The 22,425-nt window shown below is 37.6% G+C and overlaps 1 protein-coding gene and 1 long non-coding RNA gene across 2 annotated transcripts in view; both read right to left on the bottom strand.

The window, feature by feature from the left end:
* The window catches only part of LOC128850992 (uncharacterized), a 44,288-nt gene that overhangs the window by 3,223 nt on the left and 18,640 nt on the right, over positions 1–22,425 (bottom strand). The gene's annotated exons all lie outside the window — the stretch shown is intronic.
* LOC128850991 (uncharacterized) lies at positions 1,242–16,719 on the bottom strand. Its single transcript, XM_054056908.1, has 2 exons — positions 16,672–16,719; positions 1,242–3,832 (listed from the first exon to the last, which is right to left on the bottom strand). Exon 2 carries the CDS (start codon positions 2,975–2,977, stop codon positions 1,973–1,975), a length of 1,005 nt encoding a protein of 334 aa, XP_053912883.1. The 5' UTR covers positions 2,978–3,832; positions 16,672–16,719; the 3' UTR covers positions 1,242–1,972.

Genomic DNA, 22,425 nt, shown 5'->3' with positions numbered 1-22,425 from the left:
TTTGGGTAGCACTGCTACTGCACCATCTCCACTATTCATTGCTAGTGCCACAAAACAAACACACAAGTGGCCAGCCTTCAGACAAACTTTAAAGGCAAAGAAAGGAGCAAAGTAGGGCTTTACAACCATGAACGTTAATCTGTCCTTGGGGAAATGCTGAAGGTCTTAAATTGGTCATTCCTGGGTTTCAGCATGTAGACTCTGACACTAGAGACTTTAGTGAACAGCAATGGATTTAGGCTGTGATTTTCAGTATCTGTATTCCATGGAGTCTGGGTACTGCAGGTCTCATAGCTGGTTTATTAGCTCATCCCCAAGATAATTTTTCATCAGTGTTTTTATTAATTTAAGTCAGATATATGCTGTGGTGGAAGCTCTTTTAATCCCTCTGCTCTCATAAAACTGGTTATATTACAATCTGAAGAGAGTACTCAGTTTGCACCCTTATTAACCTGCTAACAGGCAAGATTTTATATTCTAAAAGCTTCTTATTAAACTGGTAAATTAATTAGCTTGCCCAGACAATAAAGGTTCAAGACCATCAGCTAATATGAACTTAATTTCATCTGTGCTTCAAACACAGCCATGTGTATTCTCATGATGAAGATTTCAAGGTCAACTTAATGGGTGCCAGAACTAGGCTTCTGCTTGGCCTCTCTTCAGAAAAGTAGAATTTGTCCTGCCTCCCTTTGTCTGTCTGCTTAGTAGGACTAGTTCAGCAGTGAACTATTTCTCCCACTACTGTTAACAGATCACTGGTCATATTTATTATTTTCTTATTACATATCCTTTTTCTATATAATTTTTCTGTTTGTGTTCATCACTGCAACTGGCACTGTCATCCCATTTGTCATTTAAAAGCAAATGACTATCAGAATCAGAAACCCCAGCCACCACTGGTGTCAGTCTTTCCTGCTAAAGCCACTAGTCAGCAACAATTTTCTTTTGTATGAGAGAAGGTGCCAGTATTTGACACTCAGTAGTCAGTGACTTTATTAATCTTTTATCTGCTTCCACTCTTTTTATGCCATTGAAGAGAAAGTTGCCCACTTGTTATGAGTGAAGCATGGGATTGATCTACATCTCCTATACCTTCTTGAATTTCAAAAGCGTATCCTTGCTTCTGCTCTGCACATATCTATTACTAGAAATTCTTCTGCATCCTCTGAAGCACAAGATTCTTTCTCCCACTGTCCTGGCCTTTCCCCTCCCAGCCCTTTTCCCACCTTTCTTCCCTTAATTTTTATTTCTTTGTCTCTTCATTTTTAAAAAAAAAATCTTTTGTTTAGAACATAAAACTCAGAGCTCAACCTGAACCTTGCACTCGCACCCCAAGTCTGTTCATTAGCCTTACAGAAACACAGTATTCATGCAATGCAGGGAAACCAATGCAGCCATGCAGCTCAAGTTTAGAATCAGATCTGGCTGGATTATTGGCAGCTGGCAAACAGAGGAAAAAAGGATTATAGAAATGCAATCTATTCAGTGTGAAATAGAGGCATGAAATATTATAACCTTTTAGCATTAGCATCTGAAACATCCATAAAGCTGAGAAAACCTATTGGAATTCCGCTCATTTAAAACTTAATAGTGTTTTCTTCTGTTGCAGATATTGTATAGATAGATCGGCATTAAACACATTATAGGGTTCTAAACCATAGACATTAGCGGTAACAAACACTAAAATCCAGAAGGGGGTATGATTTCCTAAATGAAGATAAGAGCTAATCAATCCACGTCTTTCTAAAATCTAATTATAAAGTCTAAATGCTTTATGGGTAAGAGATTCAGATAATGCCCAAGATGTTTAGCAACTGGAAACATACTTCAGGTGGTAACTTTACTAATGGGTTTTCAGATGCACACAGTCGAATTGCAGCTAGAAAGTTCTAGAACTTCATTTGTTTATTCTATGTTTGTTTATTCAAGGTATAAATCAATGGTTTTTATTTTCTTTTTTCTTTAACGTATTTCATAGAATAGTTTGGGTTGGAAGGGACCTTAAAGAGCGTCTAGTTTGAACCCCCATGCCATAGGCAGGAACATCCCACCAGATCAGACTGCCCGAGGCCCCATCCAACCTGGCGTTGAACATCTCCAGGGATGAGGCATCCACAGCTTCTCTGGGCAACCTGTTCCAGTGCCTCATCTCTCTTATGGTGAAGAAATTCTTCCTCATGTCAAGCCGAAATCTGCCCCTGTCCAGTTTAAAGCCATTGCCCTTAGCCCTATCACTACAAGCCTTTGTAAACAGTCCCTCCCCAGCTCTCCTGTAGGCCCCTTTCAGGTACTGGAAGGTCACTATAAGATCTCCTCTGAGCCTTCTCTTCTCCAGGCTGAACAACCCCAAATCTCTCAGTCTGTCCTCGTATGGGAGGGCCTCCAGCCCTCTGATCAACAGTTCCATATCCTTCTTATGTCTAGGATTCCAGAACTGGACACAGTACTCCAGATGAGGTCTCACAAGAGAGGAATAGAGGGGCAGAATCACCTCCCTCGCCCTGCTGGCCACGCTGTTTTCAATGCAGCCGAGGGTACGATTGGCCTTCTGGGCTGCGAGCGCATGTTGCCGGCACATGTCAAGGTTCTCATCAACCAGCACCCCCATGTCCTTCTCTGAAGGGCTGCTCTCAATCACATCATCCCTCATCATGTACTGAAATTGGGGATTGCCCTGACCCAGGTGCAGGACCTTGCACTTGGCCTTGTTGAACCTCATGAGGTTCTCGCAGGCCCACTTCTCCAGCCTGTGCAGGTCCCTCTGGATGACATCCCATCCTCCCAGTGTGGCAACTGCACCACTCAGCTTGGTGTCATCTGCAGACTTGCTGAGGGTGCACTCAGTCTCGCTGTCAGTATCATTGATGAAGGTACTAAACAGCACCAGTCTTAGTACAGACCTTTGAGGGTGACCACTTGTTATTTTCCTAGAGGTCTTAAGCCATTTATGGTGACACATGAAAATTTCCTTCCTCATCTAAACAGCAGGCACATAAATAAGACAACTTTTCCCCATAATCATGTATTGTTTACAAATATGTTAGGGCAGGAAAACATCTGCTCGCTGACAAATCTAGTTCTCTATGCAGCTGAACCAAGTTTGGTATGAAAAGCTTTTTCAAACCCTTTCTTTCAAAGTCTTGAAAAATTCTGCATGGCCAGCCCAGGAAATCATATATATGTACTTCAAAACATATGAGGAAGCGCCCCAGGAACACCAACAGGCTCTGCATCCTCTTCCCTGATCACTGGCCCATGGCTCATCCAGGTTGCTGTCACCTGATCTGCTCTGCCCTCCAAGGTCAGGTGCTGCAAGCCATAACCACCTGTTCCCATTTGCCTTCCCCTGCAGATCAGCCTGTCCTCACTGCTTTCTGAGAATGTAATTTGCAATCATTCCCTCAGGATTGCTACATTATAGTTCTGTGATATCAATTAATTCATAACTTCTCTACACATTCCTTGAATACTCATAACAGACACTTCAGAAGTTACATATTTCTTCAAATGCCTCTGAGTCTAAAACTTGGAGAAGTTGGGCAACACAAAGCAATGTTGATTTTTCAAGACTCTGATTCTCTGCAGGAGCAACAAACTTGCCTTTCAGGATGCCAGCCTCTCCTTAATGTAAAGAATGGAATTTTTGGCTGCCCAGCATTGAGATATAAAACATGCAAAATTTGAAGAAAATAGCACAAACTGACTGAAACATCTTTGCTAAGATTGCCATGTATGTCTTAACACGTCTTCGTAAAAGGATCTGCACTAAACATCATCTTTTTAGGTTATGAAGAAACACCACACATCTTCTGTCAGAAGCAGGGCAAAAGTCCTGTAATTTAAGAGGAACAGGAGTCACTGAAGGCTGACTTTTAAAATTCTTGCAACCCCTTATTTTTGAATAATTTCCAAAATCAAATTAAGTAACCAGTGAAGACATGAGATTTGGGATTAATAGCAAAATGCAATTAATATTTGAGATAACTGCCATGTTGCATCTGAATTAGAATTCATTTTGACTGTTCTGTTGGTCAGAGAAATAGATTTTCACTGTATTGAAACGAGAAAATTGTAAACTGAATAGGCAGTAGGTGGATGTGCTTGGAGGAGTTTGGCTTGTGTAAGGAAATAAATACACTTGAACCTTGAATAATGAGAATAAACGGTGTAAGAGCATTTGATTGAAAGGTAGTGCTTGTTTAACAAATACTTCTGAGGTAGGTTATGAAAGGTTAGAAGCGTATATCAACACAATTGCAACTGTAACAACAGGAAAATAAAGGCTTAATTTTAGAATTATTATTTTCTTCAATCAAGAGAAGAAAAAACTCTGCTTTTAAAAGAAGAATTACCCAGGAAACACTGTACCACTGAGAAATGAGAAACCAAGGTCATGTCAGATTCTTACAGTTAATGCATATTAACAAAGAAAGCCATTGTCACACATTTTTCAAATGTATCTCTTTTTTCCCCTTCAGTGTCAAATTAAGTACTTTTAGTGAGAATTGCAATAACTAAAATCTGGCCATATCAACAGACAGCATATCAACTTTGGTGCACTTGGCTCTCTGATCTGGTTCTTTGCTTTCAGTAGGAGCTTTATTTTCTTTATGATCCTCTGCACATATCCCGAAACCACTTTGGCAGTGCATACCCTGTAAGGTTAAGAAGGCCGTTTCAATTCTGCATGCAGTGTATATTTGACCTGCATTTTTCAGCAGAACTTGACTTCTATGTTTTATTAGCATGGACATCTGTCCACCAGGAACTGGTGTAGGCACTGGTCTGACACTGTAAGTCATATAACAGAGAGTTTAGTGGGCAGAAAGGGAAGGAAAGAACAGCTGCTATTGGAGAAGAATTTATAAATGATCTGAAGGGTTTTTTTTTTCTCATTGAATCTGACATGCTCTCTTTTTATCAAAGGTAAATAAGGTGGGCTTTTTTAGATTTTTGGCCTGTTGGTAGTCTTGGAAGACACCAATATTTTTTAAGCATAATCAGTCTAAATTAATCTAAATTGTTTCTTCAAAATTTTCAGTCTGCTCTAAGTTCCCGCACTTGGGATGTTTCTGTGAAACTCTATTGTGGTTGTCAGGGATGAAACACCCACTTCCCCCAAAGAAGTGCCAGACCCTCCATTGTCCTTGGCTATGGTACACTATGGCACAATACAGTACTGCCAGTGGCTTTCAGTGAGGATAGATACTTGGGCAAAAGCTCAGACCTTGGCCCTGAATTTGGGGGACATTTGTCAAACATGAGTCATTCCAAACCAATTTTTTTGGTGCTAGGGAGCTGAGGGTTTCCCATGGACAGAACTGCACTAGAATACTAAATGTGCATAAAACACAGGCCACGAGAAACCGCAAGTACTTCAAAAGACAAGGTTGAATGCTAGCGCTCTCTCAAAACATTAGAGGGGTGCTCTGAAAAATCAGATAATGATATTCCAGAAGATCAACATATTTTATTCAAGAAGAAATATCCGGAAATACAAATGCAACTGACTATGTAGCAATTCTACAGAAATGGTTCATGAGTCATACCATGATTAATAAGGTTATGCTGTCAGCAAAAAATAAAAGAAGTCCTGGGAAATACAACCAGCCTAAATAAGGCACAGATAGATCCCATATTCTGTTCAGCCTTAGTGATGCCTTGTCTGGAGTAATGCTTCTGTGTAATTTGGTATATTCGAATGAAAACATTGACCCCTTTATGTTCACCGAGAAATGAAAGTTCTAGAAAACACAGTCTGTGAGGCAAGATCAAACCAACTGTGTCTGTTCCATCAAAAGAAGAGACAGAAGCAGGCAGGGTCTTCTCTTAAAGGCTATAAAATGTTGCTGCATACAGGTAGAAGATAATTCGTTCTTCATAAAGATGAATGGTAAAGAGTTTACATTTTAGCTTGATTTAAGCTAGGCAGTACAAAAAGCAGCTCGGTAACAGGATAGACTGCAAGAGATGTTATGGACTTATATTGCAGGAGCTATTTGAAAAAAAAAAAAAGAAAAGGCTAGGTAAAAATCTGATAGGAATTGCAGTGATATTGCTCACTATGCATTGGAGCTGGGAGCTAGAGACAGTTCCTGTCATCTAGTGGCTTCTTGCTCCCAGCCTCTGATTTCCAACCAGCTCTATGTGTAAGATAAATAAATTAATCCGTGGCTTCTGCAGAAAATATTCTTGTCCTTAACTGAAAGAGCCAGATAAACTGTTATCAGTGCTGGAAAGAGCAGCCTGGGAGAAACAGAAAGGAAGAAGAGGCAAGTGAGCTCTATGCAGCCTGGCTGACAGGGGCGACAGGGAGGCAGGGTGTGAGTCTGCCTCTCCTTACTCAACCCAGTTATGATAGGTAACAGGTACATCCTCAGTGCCTTCCTTTCTTCCCCCATCCTCTGCCTAAAAAGCAGTTTAGACATTAAGCTGCTGGGTAACACTAAGATTTAGATTTTCTGGAAAATATTTATTCTTTTTTGTCATCATACATTAAGGTAAGAAGATTTGATGTACAAAAAAAGTAATTGATGTTTTATCTATGGATAATTATCTGTCTTTCATGTCATTCCTTTCTACATAGAAGCTCAGCTGAAAAAAATGTTTTACTTATGAATTATATTTGTTCTGGGAGACCTTTTGCTTGTTAAAGCTTTTGAAAATGTGGAACAGAATCTACATAGTAGGTCTGATAAAAAAAAATCTCTATTAATCACAATCAGAAGTTGCCATCAATTCCACTACAGGCATAATCTCTCTCTCAAAATATGATAAAAGAGAGGATCATTCATCTAATAAGCTATTCATTGCAGTATTCTTCCATTCTCTTAACTGGATATACTGAGTATCACAGAACCCCCTCTATATTTACTTGAGAAAATAAAAAACAGAAGAAGATATTTACTTGATGGAAATGACTGAAAAGAAATCTGACAGTTTGGTTTTCCTCCTTAACTTTTACCATATTTTAACCTCATGCTAGAGAAGTAACAAGCCCCAAATCTGCTCATTGAAGTTCCCAGCCTACAAGTGCTGAGATCTTAGAAGGGGATTCTTACCAAAATATCAGCGTTGTTCATTCTACAAATGTCATGAGGGACAAAATGTCATGAGGTTTCTGAAAGGCTTCTGTCTCTGTAACGCATGGAACCAAGATCCTAGATTTATACTTCCCTATATGTTGATCTGCTAAACTGTGGCTAAAACATAGTTACTTTGTAAAGTCATCATTGGAAATATATTTTAGAAAGATAGCAAATACATTAAGATACTAATTTTACATCCACAATGAAGAAGAGTTATAGAAATGTACCCAAATTTCTGCCTGGTTGAGCAGTTTAAAAGATACGTATGGTCATAACAGCAAACTTCTATGTTATATAAATTTGGTATTAAAAATATGTATCATAACTTCTCATTTGAAAAGAAAAACCAACAGGTTAATTAATCTAACCTACATCTTTACTGAACCCAATCATTAGGGTATTCTATGATAATGTCAACTTGCACATCAGCAGTTTTGATAGCCCCAAAAACATCACTCAAGGAATAAGTAAAAAATGCTATGATTTGGCAGGAAAATCTAATCTCATACAGAAGGTATCTGGATGTTCAATGGAGATTCTTAATTGCAAAATACTGATGTCAAGAAAAAAAGAAGGATGAGATGATGTCTCAACTCTTTGCAGCCCTCAGGTCACACCAGCATTAGTGTCCAATTTTGTTTCCCCCAAGTCCAACAGAGACATTGGAATAATTTGAGACTGTCCAGTGGAGGTTACAAAGATGATCAGAGGGCTGGAAAAGTAGTATGTGAAAACAAGGTGAAAGAATTGTTTTTGTTCAGCCTAAAGAAGAAAAGGCTCAGGGTGGATGTTATCACAATCTTTCACTACCTAGAGGGTGTGTATAGATGATGAAAGTTCTCTCTTTACAAAGATGCATGGTGACAGAACAACTGGCAATGGCTATAAGTTGCTTCAGTGGAAAATTTGCTGGGATATAAGCAAGTTTTTTTTAACCACAAAAACAATTAAACATTGGAAAAAGCTTCCCAGAAATGTGTTAGAATTTTTATCACTGCAAATATTCAGCCCTTGGCCAGCAGGACCCTGGATAACCTAATATAAGGCACTGTTTTCAACTGCTGGTTATACTGGATGATTTTCAGAGATCCTTTCCAATCTAGAATTTTCTATGATATCTTTAAGGACTCTGAAGAAATAAAACCGAATGCTTAGAAAATTAAGAACCAGATACTCTTCTTATCTAAAACCAGGCAAATTAGTCACCTAGCACCAAACAGCATCTTTCCCTTTCCATGTTTATTTGGAGACATAGTGTCTAGTGAGAAAAGAGGAAGTTCTAAGACAGAATAGTTGTCTAATGGAAATAACTAAGAAAAGTCAAGAGAGATGGCAAAAGCTGCATTTTTCAACTGCTTTGTAGAGGTCATGAATGTGAGGAAGGTGTGCATCTGCTGAAGGACGGAAAAAAGAAAGAGAAAAAGGAGAGAGAACAGAGAGGACAGAGAAAAGGCCAAGGGATAAGGAAGCAGACTCTGGATTGTCTTTCACCTACCTCACAAATGAAGAGACACAACTGTCAATTGTATTGCCAGATCATGAACAAATTTCTGGGAGTGAGAAAATTTGGAAAGTATTTTATTTGTGCCAACATCGTGACTTATTTGCAGGACACTTATTGTCAATGTCATGTTCTTGAGGAATTTCACAAGATTCTTGTAGGGAAAAAATCCTCATATATATTTATCCTATTTATAACTGACAATTGGTAACTTCTCCTGCCTAGATAAAAAAGCCAAGATGGTATAAATGACTCAAATTTAATCTCTGATTTCAAAGTCAAGCTTGTTTTTATTACTGTTTAGTACAAGGAACATGACCTCAGTTTTCAAAACGATCAGTGAAAGTGGGTGCCTGTATTCTGGCTGTTCTAGAGGAACATTAAACGGGGTAGCAAGAAATCTGTAAAGGGCTTTCTAAGAATTCAGGCCTCAAGATTTATGAACTTATGAAGATGAATTCATATGTTCAATGCAATGTATTATCACTTGCACTGATATTATTGTGTACATCTCAAATTTATGCACACTATTTATTTATACTGAAGATATATATTTTCTGCTGTTTATTTTTACCTACTGACATTTTGGGATCACATGTTGGAGTGAAAACAGAAGACATAGATGGATCCAGACATAGCATTGCCCACAGGCTCCACTTCTTTAGAGCGCAGTGTGTCTCTGCAGACACTTTTTCCTAGCTGAGAAGAAACACAGGACACCACACATACATTCCCAATGTTGGGGCAAGAAGTGATGTTGCATGGGAAGAAACTGAAAATTAATCCGAGCAATCTTATCTCTGCTAGAGTTGTGCTTAACTGCCAGTTCAGATCATCAGAGAATGTAACGGAAAACAAATAATTTTAGTTCACAACTATTTGAACATCAGGCAAAAAAACATCAAATATGTTGCAGTTTTCTGTTCTACATGCAGATTACTAGGACCAAAAACGTTATTGGAGGCATTATTTCCAATTTTGACAATAAGATTGTATCTTACATGTATTCTAAATGAACTACACAAACTACTTCTCTGTATAACGTCCTAAACACTAGCTCTGTAAGGAATCTGTTTTCTGCTCAGATTATTTTTTTCTGTATCAAGTATCATTTCTTTCCTCTTTAGTTAAAGTTTTTCCTGCGACATCCAAAGGAAAAATTACCTAATAAAATATGTTTATATATTACAGTATACTCTAAGTGTACATGTTAACAAACAAAAATCCTATATGGCAATATCCTGTTTCAATGATCAACTGATGTACATTGCCTCTGTCGAAAGACAAAAGCTCAATCTTAATAAGTCAAAAGTGAATTTAAAGTTGTATATTTGATAATATTACAAAATTGCTATTTATCAGGTTCAGAACTCAACTGTAGGATATTTCCATTAAATTCTCCTGGCACACACAGGATGCACAGCACTTACCACCAGCCAGTGCCATGTAGCAATGCAACAGACATGTTGCATTGCCTTTTGGCCCTAGAAGACGATTGATTTATGGAGAACAAACCATAAAATCTTTAGCCCAATTTCTTCTCACCAGACTTTAGACACCCAACTGAAGCACCCACAGTTTAGCTCACTGGTATATTTCTACATTCATGCCCAGGAGTATTTAAGAAGAGCTTCCTTTCTGAGCTAGTGTTTTAGATAACAAAGTCTTTCCTAACAAGTTTTCATAGTGTGACAGACTCCAGGTAGCACTGATATTCCTACAGGCTTTCCCTGGCTTAGAGTTTGCCTCCGTCTCCTTTTCACCTAATGCCTTTACAAGTTCTGGTGTTTCTTCACACCATCATTATGAAAGTGAAAATGCAACTGAGGGCAGTAGAAGTGGGAATAACATTCATGTAGAGTTAGAGAATCTATACTTGGTGAGCTAGAAAGAGGCACAAAGATACCTTGATAAAGACATAACTGCATCACTTAATTTCTATGGAAATTGCTAGTTTACAATATTATAACAGCCTGAAACAATACATTAAAAAAATCAAAGACAGATAGATGCCCTCACTGCTGTAGGATCAGAGTGATTCTCAGTCCTGAATCCATCCCTTTCCTCTTATCCTCCGTGGGACATGAAAATGCATTTATCTCCATTTTCACAAGTAGCAGTTTGAGTTCTAGAGAGACTGAAGTGATCTCCCTGTTACGGCACAGAGAATCTGGTGCCAGAACAGACCAAAGACCTTGAGACTTTACCACCAAAGTGCCCTTTCTCATTTTTTACTAAGAATCAGAGGGCAGGGACAGATTTTCAAAGTTAAATTAGCTCAGACTTCCCTTGAAAAATCATATGAAAGATTCAATTGATTTGATAATACTACAGAAAGTAGAAAAAAGAGACTAGATTACTTTAAGTTACATCTGTCATATAAATCGAAGTCTTTAGATCTATACTTGGAGTTCAAAATCACTGCACTCATTTAGCACATAAAGGTTATTTAGATACATGCATTGTATAATTGAGTGGTAAATTTGAATGCATACACATTTCCAACAATTCTTGAATCCAGTAAGTTAGTGTTGATCAGATTTTTTTGGCAAAATGCTTATAGCAAATGGCTTGACATTTTAAAATATGGGGAAAATTAAAATACAATTTAGGACTTCCATTGACTTGCTTAAAATTGACTTGCTTAAAATTGCACACCAAAAATTTATATATTTATAATATACAAATACAAGTGAATGTTTAAATGTACAATCTCCATACCCTGCAAAAACTGTAATTCCTCTCTTTGGAGATAGTCAGAATTCTTCACTAAGACTTAGTCACTTGCCAAACTCGTTCTCACTGGAGATGTAATTTCTGTCTTACAAAAATTTTTGGTTTAGTCTTAAGCTAAAACCCATGCTAAATGTATATGAGTTTTGTTCAGTAATGGTTTTAAACATACCTTAGTTATCTAAGTTGTCTCATAAAACCTTGGTTAACAGAATGACTTTCAAAGTGTTCTCTATGCAAATTAAATGCATTTAACAGAGCTGATAAATGGAAAGATTGAAAAAACTTATGTAGAATTATTTTCTTCATTTCATCAAAGAGAAGATTTAATGGCAGTTTCATAAGATTCAAATAAAAAAGATCTATTGTTGACCAGCTTCTTGGACAAAGAGGATATTACAGAACTAACTTTCTCAGTTCTTGTAAAGTATCCAAGCACAGTGAGAAGGCGTGGGCTGAAATTAAACTTACAAGTAAAACAATTAATAGACACTTATGACCTCTGTTCAGGATTGTTTTTTCTTTAGCTGTATGTACAAAATACTAAATTTGTAATAACTGTATAACAGATGAAATCTATGCCTTTCTTACATAGCCCTTCTGGAACTGCTCACTGACAGATGGCTTTACTGTCAGTATTAAGGCTGATTTTTCTTTTCCTTTTCAGGCATGATGATGAATATTAAGGCCTTGTAAAAAGAATGGGCATGTAGGTATATGCAGTACTGATTGTATTCATTGCCTGAAAGCCTTGATTAGAAATTTAGAATTTTTAAAGAATGATGGTTGTTCTAAACTGGAGGGAGAGAAAAAAACATTCTAGGCATTGATTCATAATACTTCATACAGTCATGTAATAAGATCTATATATGCTTTAAACTTTACAATGTTATTTTGCAACTGGCATGTCATTATCCAAATTTAAGTACAGCTTCTGTGTTTCAGCACAAATATTTACAAAGAAAAGGGTGGGGCAGCTGATGCAATTACTTTCCCAAACCCTTTCGCTTTAAATTCTGTGGTTTGTTTTGTAATTATTTTCTTTTTTTTTCTCTCTGTTATTTAAGCAAATAGTTAAGGAATATCCAAACAAATTATGAAACAGGCTCCACGTTCAAGTTTAGTGTCACTGCAAAAGAAATCTGACTGTATTTGTGAAGTTCAGAAAGCAAGTCAAGCTCAGACAGACTTCCAAAAGACCTCAGTGTAGGTCTTCCAAGATTAGCTGCCAAGATGAGAACTCACTCACTGACTGTATCAATGAAAGAAACAAGTATGAAGGAAAAACACCATTCTCCCCCAGGTAATATGATGGTTTTTACACTACAACTTCAGCCAAATGTATCAGATGACGTGTTGACACATGGAGCAATAGAATTTCTTTCTTAAGAGCCCTACAAAGGAAATGGGCAATATAGATTGTTATCTGTAGTTTACACATGGGTACCAATGTGGAGAGAAGTTAAAGGATTTGACCAAGCAGCCTGTGATAGAAACAAGATTTGAATGTGCAACAGAGTTCAGTCTCCTCTAATGGAATACCTCTCTGCTCCAATAAGCCCATCAATACGCTGTTTTTAAACCCACATATTTCCTAAACATCCACTGCTTCTGTTTACTCAAATATATCCACGAAACCTGTTCTTACCCCTTACCTAACACTCTCATCCTTATGGGGACCCAATACAGTTGACACTGTATAAAATGTTATAAAAATGAACTTATGAAATTGCATCCAAGAAACAATACTAGGAAAGGCCTTCAAAGTATCATCTTCTCTTCCAAGGGTAGACAGATGTCTAGACCTATCAGATGAGAGTGTCTCAGTGTGAACTCTCTAGCACAAGGCAGACACCTGAGAGACACACTTTTTCTTCATAGCAGTCAGAACTTGAAGTACTTAACATTGAAGCTTAGAAAACTAGTATCTTCAAAATCAGTACTACCTGTCAATTGATTTCTGTATGGAGTGCAGCTACACTATTCCTTCTGAAATCAATACTACATATAACATCACCCACTGTGTTTTGTGCAAACCACAAATTTACAAATTACTTAACCTGTAGCCCTACGCAGCAATTCATCTTCTGATTGACGAATGTATGGGTAACTTTGACATGTTTATTCTATTTTTACAGTTTTTACTGGTGTTCCAATGGTGCTTGCAAATGTAAGTACAGGGAATCTCTCCCAAATCAATAGATCCTGTCAGAATAAGAGTAAAAACCCCCTAATTCATCCATTGTCCTGGATACACAGAAATAGTCCAGGGACCTAACAAGATCGTAAGTTCAGGAATCTTAAATTGAGAAGGCAGAAAAAAATCTGTCAATCAAGAACAAAGATATATCTTCTTTTCCTCTTAGCCTGTATTTAAACCATTCCTGGTTATATCCAAGTGGATTCTCAGCCTGTGAGCTCCCATCTGTTGCTGTAAGGCAGTAAGTGTCTCTTCATAAGCAAATCCACTAGAATTTCACAAAATATAAAGAATTATCCTCAACAGAGAGTGGTGTATGCGTGGTTATAATTATACACATAAGAATTTATCATGGTAAGTGGAAATAAACAATAAGGATGAATGTTGACATCCCAAACACATTTTGCTTCATGTAGACATGATTTCTTATAACATCTCATTATGTCATTATTCAGACAGAAGTGCAATGAATTATTCTTTAAATCTGTTGGCCTGAGACTTCTTAGTAGACTTTTTCTTGCCTCCGGCCTCCTCTCTCTGTGCATGATACACTCAAAGACAAGTCTGCACGGTGAGATACTACAGAAATGTAAAAAATATTAAATATGTAACAAGTATTATGTGTTTACTCAACAACTGCCCTCAGTGCCACAAGGAGATTGCCTGTCTGCTCACTCTTTGTAGGTAATATACAGTCAAACTGATCTGAGTAACTGAATCTTCCCAAAGTTTTCCAAAATCTTGCTGACCAGATCCCCAGCTTTGTTAGCACTTTCTCTGAGAGCAGAGGGAAATACACTTTTGTCCTGGTTTGAGCTAAAACAGAACCAATATTCTTCTAACTTTTCAGTTAAAATTTTTCTAAGAGACTGCATTTTCTGAAGAACATTTTTTTTTCAGACAGTGTCTGCCTCTGAAAATGATAACACTTACTATGTATGCTTATTGTCACGTAATGGGATGAATTGTATGCAGTAAGACCTTTGCTCATACTTATTTCTATAGAAACAAAGACCTTTCTAGAGTTGGTGGAATGCCACAAGTTAAAAGTGTGAAAAAGGGCCACACATGCAGGGAGGAGAGGACAGGACAGATGACCCCAAGCTGACAAACAAAGTATTCTGTTCTATGTATATCATGGTCAGTATAAAGCTGAGGGATCACAATGGTCAAGCTGTCTTCTTCAGTCGCCGACATCCAGTAAGGACCTCATCTGTTCATATACTCCTTATCATGACCCGAGTGTTCCTGAATCCAGTTCCTGAACTCAGCTCCCATCTGTACTGAGTTCAGTCCAGGACTTCCCCATGCCTGCCCTGCAGCATCAATGGTGATGTAGAGTCATCAGAGGTGTTCTATTTGGGTTTGTGTATTTGTATGTATTTTATTATTTTATTGTTAATAATACTATCTTTTCTTTTTATTATTATTGTTTCATGAAAGCTGTTTTAGTTTTAATTTCCAACCTATAAGTCTCTCTCCCTCATTCTTCTTTTCACTTTCTCAGTGGGAGGGGGGTACTGGGACTACAACTGCCCAGTGCTTAGCAGCCAACAAGATTAGGTTGGCTAAACCAGGACAACTTGTATAAATACCCCACAGCTGTATGATCCAGTTAACCTTGGTGGCAGGTACTTTACAGGCTCTACTTGGCTATTTACATGTGTATATCATGTGTCAGCAACAGTTGAGAAGACCTTGAGTGCACCCACTCAAGCACGTGGTTCAGCAACTTTAGAGACTCCCAAACCTCGCGTTAGCAGGAGGCCCGTTACAAGGCTGGACAAAGCAGTCACTGACAGTGCAGACATAATCTTCCTTCCCCCTTTACAGGTCTTGTTACATTTATATTATCACAAGGACTTCATTGCTCAAGACTGTGGTAGAGTGAATAGGGGCTGACAGGCGATTAATTTCTCCCCAAATAAGCTCTTGCATACAGAAGCTTTGTTGAGGAATGAAGACCTTTGGTTGCAAAATAAAGATGCCAGTAGCTAGCCTGCTCCCTGTGCACAGGGGAACAGACATAGACACAATGAATTCCCAGAACTGTTTCTTCCTGCCATCTTCTGTCAAATTTATTTGAATAAAGTTTCACCAGTGAGAATGAAATAACACTACCGAAGTACAATCCTATCCATTCTTATGAGTAACTCTGGCTGTCCTGACAAAACTGCAGGGTTATTCTATGAAATCAGCACTTATTTTATTCTTATTCATAGCCACATCAGTTAGCAAACTCCTGCAAACGTGGTTTTCATTCAAAAGTAATGAACTGAGATCCAGAAAATCTGGGGCTTTCAGAAGCCACAACAGTTGCTCTACTGCTGTCTTCCTCAAAGTGCATAACATTTATAAGCTGCAGCTGCAGTTGTAATTCATGGGATCTGTCTGTATGGAAATTGAATGACTGTAGCTATCTGCAAATATTTTTTAGATACATGTTTCCTGTCTGGTTTTCTTTCAAGCATCCTAGTTATCAACTCTGTGACATTAGAGGAAGGTCTACAGAAGGTTGTCAGGATACTTTGGAGACTGTGAAATATGGACAACACAATGATGGAACTTACTAATGCCTTGGGAATATAAGCAACATAACATTTTCTCTTCAATGAAATATACCTTTGCAAAAAAAAATCTTAAAATACTTTTAAAGCATTTTTGTTCTGAAAATGCTAGGCTTGAAGTTTCATAAAAACTCAGAGGAAAGTTCAATGTTCTTAGAAGTTAATGGAAACAGTGTTATTCCTTAATTCTAATTGCTTACTTTTATTTAATAAAATATATTTTATTTGTGGTCAAACCCTGCTCTCAGGTATTTCAGGGAGATTTTCAACTTCATATCGATCCATAAATGTTATTATCATTCTGGTGTTTCATTTTTCTCTCATTCATGACACTGGAAGAGGAAGTTGCATCTACAGGAAAACTTACTGAAGTTTCTGGGCAGAGGCAAGATTTCAGGGATGGGAATAAATATCAGTACCCACTTGTTTGTAACAAGCTGCAGGGAAGAAACAGAGGCACAGCTTGATTGTACACAGACGCCTTCCGTGCCCAAAAATGAAATAAAAAGAGGAGCATATGCCTATCATAGGAAGTTAAGCCCACCTCTTCCTGTTGTCTTGCAAAGTCTGAATGCTACTCACCTCTTACATCTGCCTTTGAAAGTGTCCTAATATTGGTCTGCAGATCTCTACTGGGATACACCCCTAAAATTAAATAAAAGCCCATCAGAGCATAAGTGATGACTTTGTGTTTCATTCAGAAGGCACTGAAATAGTTGGACTAATGAAAATCTAATCGATCATGCATCCAGAAAGTCAGTACTCAAACTTAATACCTTGTTGAATATGCAGGCAAACAAGCTTCTTAGGCATCATTGAAGGCAGTGACAAAAACATTAGTGAGTTAAGTTACAAGTGAATAAGTTAGTTTGTAGTGTTTGGAGAGAGTTAAACATCAATATAACTTACTTGCAAATTACTGCCTGTCAGCTATTTGGTTTATGATTGTGATGTTTTAGTTGCTGTTGACAACTTCTTGTTGCTCTAAATTGCATAGAAGTGTTGACATAAAACGTTATAGCAATTTGTCCAAATACTTCCTTCTTTCTCTAGTAATAAATTTAACATAGCAATAGAGATCTCTGTATTTTTGTTAACAATATAAGAAGCTCATTTTAGCATTGACCTGTTTGCACTAGCTAAGTTATTCTGTTTAAGGAGGACTTTAAGATTAGCAGGATAACACATAATATTCAACAGTACACTGCTTACCCTTTTGCTTTCCCTGTCTCATATTTCCTATGGAAGCAATATATTCTGAACAAACTGGATGAATAATTAGATGACAGTGTAATGCAACATAGCAACACAGTACCTGGTCAGCAGGGTCTATTTTTAAATCTACTTTCATCTTTACTCATTTGTCCCATTAGCTGCACATCATGGGATCTGGGTAATGCTTTCTCCTCTCCCATTCAATCAGGCAGCGGCAGGTGCAGAGCCCTCACGTCCTGACAGAGGAGAAAATTTGACATAAGGTATAGCAAGCAGTGCCTCACAATCGAGCAGTGGTTATCAAGAAAAATGGGTGCTTTTCTTTTTTTTGAACAACTACCTCATCACCACTGTTCCTTTGCCCTGCTTCTGAGCTCTGCCTTCCCTGTGGTCACTGTAGGTGATCAAGCTGCAGACTAGCTAACAGTAGAACTGCTTTTATCATGTCTCAATACCTATTTGAGACATCTACAATCATCAATAAGTTCAACAGTACAGAAATGAAATGAAAATTGAAAGGGTTAGCCCATTTACTACATAATGTGGCAACCGGTGTAAATCTGATGCCACATGTCCGTGCCTGTCTCACTCCTAGGTAACTTATAATAGCCTCAAGTTCCAATATAAAAAGCACATAGCTGCAGGAGACACGTCAGCTTCCCTTACATGGGCTGTCATTCCCCTGGAAACATAATAATTAAGATGCCTGGTGTAACTGCCTCTGCCAGAAATATTTTTAGATTTGAGCCCATATCAAGAAACTCAGAATTCAAGAGGAAAATTATTAAATTAGGCATGAAAAACTAAAAAAAGTATTCCTGCTGTCAGGAGAATCACATGAATAGGTACTCACTCAAAATTCCTTGTCAATAATGTGAAAACTATCATGTCCAGAAAAAAATATAAATGATAACAAAGTGAAATAAAAACAGCAGCAATAGTAAATAGAAGTATTAACTTGACAAGGAATAAGGGCAATTGAAACAGAATTGAAATTGTTGTTATTGGTAGGAGAAATCTCCATCTCCTTCGGTGTTTTCACAGGACTGGAGGTGCTGCTGTTACCCACCCCCCTGACCAAATATATTGGCGAAGCATGTTGGTTGCTGGAGCTGGTGAATAGCTCAAGAGCATGTGCTCTAACAGCTGGGAAGTCAGAGGCTCTTACCTGTCTGAGAAAGGGCCACAAGGGATGAAACAAATGCAATGAGACAATTGCACAGTGTTTAGTGTCAGCAGCTGTCAGAAGTAGTTGATTCTCATTTAGCATTAATCAGTGAAATAAGACTCAATTAAATAAATTGTAACTAGGATTAACAAGTGATATTAATTTACCACTTAGGAAAGGAATATTTTTCTGCCCAGTTAGGGATTCATCATGTAGGTTTCCATCTGTAGAGCTATTTAAAGGGAAATAAGTCTGCTTGTGTTTTGTTTCCAGGCTTTTCTCTGTAAATATAACCACTGAAATGCTTGTAAATTGGAAAACTCTGTATTTTAACATACATTAAAAGCCAGACAAGAAATGTGACTGCTCAGTATGGGAGAAAGACCTATTAGCTGCAAGTGCACAAGCATCACCTTGTGAAGCTGGTCAGACAAAGAACTGAGCAAGCAAGGATACTGTAGGAATCACAAACTCTTTGAATAGATGAGATTGTGTTATATTAATTGCTGTTACTCACACGGTTCTGTGGGTGGATAGGGCTGGGGTCTGGAGGAGCCAAAGAAACAAATGTGACTGTTATTAAGTTGCAGACTGGTGGCGAAAGTAATAAAAATTAGACAACAGAAGGCTAAGACAGGAGAGGAAATCTGGTAATGTTTTCAGGTTGAACAACCCAAATTCTACATCTTTCCAGGAAGGTGGACACTGAACTCCAACTGAAGCAAAGTATTTGGTGCTAAGTGTAGAAAAGTTGCTACTTTGCATACCTTGCATAGACAGTCCCACTTACATACATCATTATATTTGTCTTTCTTGCAAAAGCTTGATATTGTTAACACATGTTCATCTGATAATTGTGGGTTTTTTACTGCAAAACTGATTCTCAGTCACTCTCCAGCCTGTATTGCTGCAGGCAATTTTCACAAAGTTTTCTACGTTGCTCTGTCCTATTGTACTATGTCCTGCTTTGTCCCTTTCTCTGCTTCAGTAAAGTCACTCTGAATCTGAATAGTGTTCTCCACTGTGGTTGAAGGATCCCTAGTTATGTCATCTACAAATTGGATAAAGTGTATTCCTTGTAGTATATTCCATTTTAGCCTTGAGAAGAGGAGGCTGAGGGGAGACTTTATCACTCTCTACAACTACCTGAAAGGAGGTTGTAGAGAGGAGGGATCTGGGCTCTTCTCCCAGGTGACAGGTGATAGGACGAGGGGGAGTGCCCTCAAGCTGCACCAAGGGAGGTTCAGACCGGATATCAGGAAAAACTTTTTCATGAAAAGGGTCATTGGGCACTGGCAAAGGCTGCGCAGGGAGATGGTGGAGTCACCACCCCTAGAGGTATTTAAAAGACGGGTAGACGAGGTGCTCAGAGACATGGTTTAGTTACAGATAGGAATGGTTGGACTCAATGATCCAAGATGTCTTTTCCAACCTGGTGATTCTCTGATTCTATAATATTCTGAAAGCCAAGTGACTAAGTTTGAGGCATATTGAGATCTGTTGAACCTCACTCTGTGCATCAGTCCATTTTGACAGCAAAATTCAATGATAACCTCATTCTGGAGTTCCAAATACTTTCACACAGAACTTTCACTTTTTCCCATTTGATTATGTTTCCTTCTTTTGTGTATAAGAATGTAATCTGAGACAATGCCAAAACCTTAGCAGGTTTCTGACATCTATTTCTTCTCTCCTTTCCAATGAGTTATGATTCTGTCTTAGAAGGAAATTAAGTATGTTTCAAATGACATTTTTCTTGATAAATGAATATGAGCTCTTATCTTCTTCTTGTCTTCTGGATGCTAACAAATATTGTGTTGAACCATGAATTTCAGTATATTTACAGGAAAGATAGGTCAATCAGTTTAATCTTTACACTTTAACTCATTCTTCTCTCCTATGAAAAACAGCTACTTTTTTTTTTTTTGGGGGGGTGTTTTCTACTTCCTTTAACAGCAGAATTGCCTATATAACCTGTTCCTATTTTTTATGCAGTGATTTCAAGTTTTAAGTAGTTATCTTAAAATTGGCAGTACTTTACTTGTGTTCGGTACCCTGAAGGATTTCTTACTAAGAAATATTTATTTTATAATGAACATTAGTAGGTGTGGGTGTTGATAGAAGAAGGAAGAAATTCTCTGGTTTTTAAAAAAGACAATGCATTTTTTTTATTCTTGTAAGCTTGGTGAATAACTGATTTGGTAATTTTTTTTTAATGAGTTGTTCTCTGTTAAAGATTCACAAGAGAAATAATAGGACTCAGGTATCAGGAATGTAAGTTCTTGTTTCCTTTGAATGAAGTTTGGTAACATGTAGAAATGAGCTTATGAACCCATCATAGTTTTTAACTTTAGTATAACCGTATATAACCTCATTAACACAGCTCATGCATTTTAGAGTTCTCAGGAAGACCAAAAGTTTTAAGAAGTGTAGCAGTTGTTCACTGCTCAAGGAGCTACTTTGAGGAAGGTTGAAACAAAATAAATGGAAGTAGACGCTACTGCTGCCCATGCTGTGCTGTGTTTCCATCTTTCTCGTAAATTTGACCTGGTGACTTTGCAAATACTGAAAATCTGTGAAAGAAAAGATTCCACCTTAAGGTGGACCACAACCACACTAAATTGTAGAACTGTGACAGGCTTTATAAGTTAGTCTTTACTAAAACCAGACAGCTGTGAGGATACACTTGAGGCCATTAACACCAGTTACAGCCTAGTATAAATAAATGGTTTGGAAAGACAATACTCCATATGTTTGATGTTTTCCACCTAATTGATCCTGAAAATATTCATCCTAGAACATTTAGAGAAATGAAAAAATCTAAAATGTATTAATAGTTATCATAAGTAGCTTGTGAAAAACAGAGTATTTTGTATATCAAATGTCTATGTCAAGAAACATATCGGTAGATAATGCAGAACAGAAAATTTCTGTGTGAAGTATCAAAGTATTTTATCCCACCATTGGAGGGAAATCTTGCAGAAGAGGATGATTCATATGCTCAGACTACTAAAGAAATTCTTAGCTTTTAAAGTGTTGACCCTGAAGTCTGGGTTAGTCCCTCCAGGGCTGTAGTGCTGTGGAATTACACCAGGACACAAAGACGCACCCAGACAAAATCTTATTATGAGCAACCTGAAATGTTCCTTATGACTGGAGATCTTTGGATGAGATAATGATAAAAACTGTCCTATAATCTGGGATTCAAAGAGCTCTCCATCTTGTATGACAGAAACAGAAAGAATTTCATTAAGTAGGCACCAAATTTCATTATATTAATATAATGCTATGTACCTTCTCCAGTCATGGATCTCCATAATTAAAACATCCCTTTCAAAGTGACTGATACATTCACTCTACTTTTGTCCTTATCAGTGGAATGTTTTTTTGATTTAAGCTTCTGTACTTCCATCTGCCCTTATATGATTATTCAAACTGAAAAATTCAGTTCTCCAATTTGTCCATATAAAAATATTTTATTGACTGTATTTTGCAGCTGCCACAAGCTACTGAGCAGCAAAGACTAATCTTGTAGCTGTAATACCTCCATCTTCAACTATCTTGAAGTTAATTTGTTCACTTTTAACTTGTGGTAGTATTTCCCCAAACTTTGCAATTCAAAGCTAAATATGCACAAAATTATATTTATCTAAAGTTTTATTTCAACCATAAATTCTGCCACACTGCTTACTTACAGTTCTTGGGTTTACTTAGTTTTTTGCTGATCTGACCTTGTCACTTCAAGTTCGTTTCCAAAAATGCAGTAATTCCCATACCATCCCCTCTCCTTTCCCCTATGAATCCTCCTAGCTACATCAGAGATTCCCAGTCCTGTGAATAATGAATGAATAATTTAAGACTCAATTTCTTAATCCATTGCATTCATTCATTTTACAATTACTTTGATGAGAAACGAAGGCCATCTTGCAGGAAAGAACATATCAGTTGTATTT

The sequence above is a fragment of the Cuculus canorus genome, chromosome 1 (genome assembly GCF_017976375.1).
Source record: "Cuculus canorus isolate bCucCan1 chromosome 1, bCucCan1.pri, whole genome shotgun sequence".
In the NCBI taxonomy this organism is placed as follows: Eukaryota; Metazoa; Chordata; class Aves; order Cuculiformes; family Cuculidae; genus Cuculus; species Cuculus canorus.
Note: the sequence above shows the minus strand (reverse complement) of the source record. Positions and strands in the feature narration are given on the sequence as shown.

Excerpts from the sequence above, each read along its gene's own strand:
- LOC128850991 (XM_054056908.1), bottom strand. The coding sequence starts at position 2,977 with ATGAGGAAGGAAATTTTCATGTGTCACCATAAATGGCTTAAGACCTCT.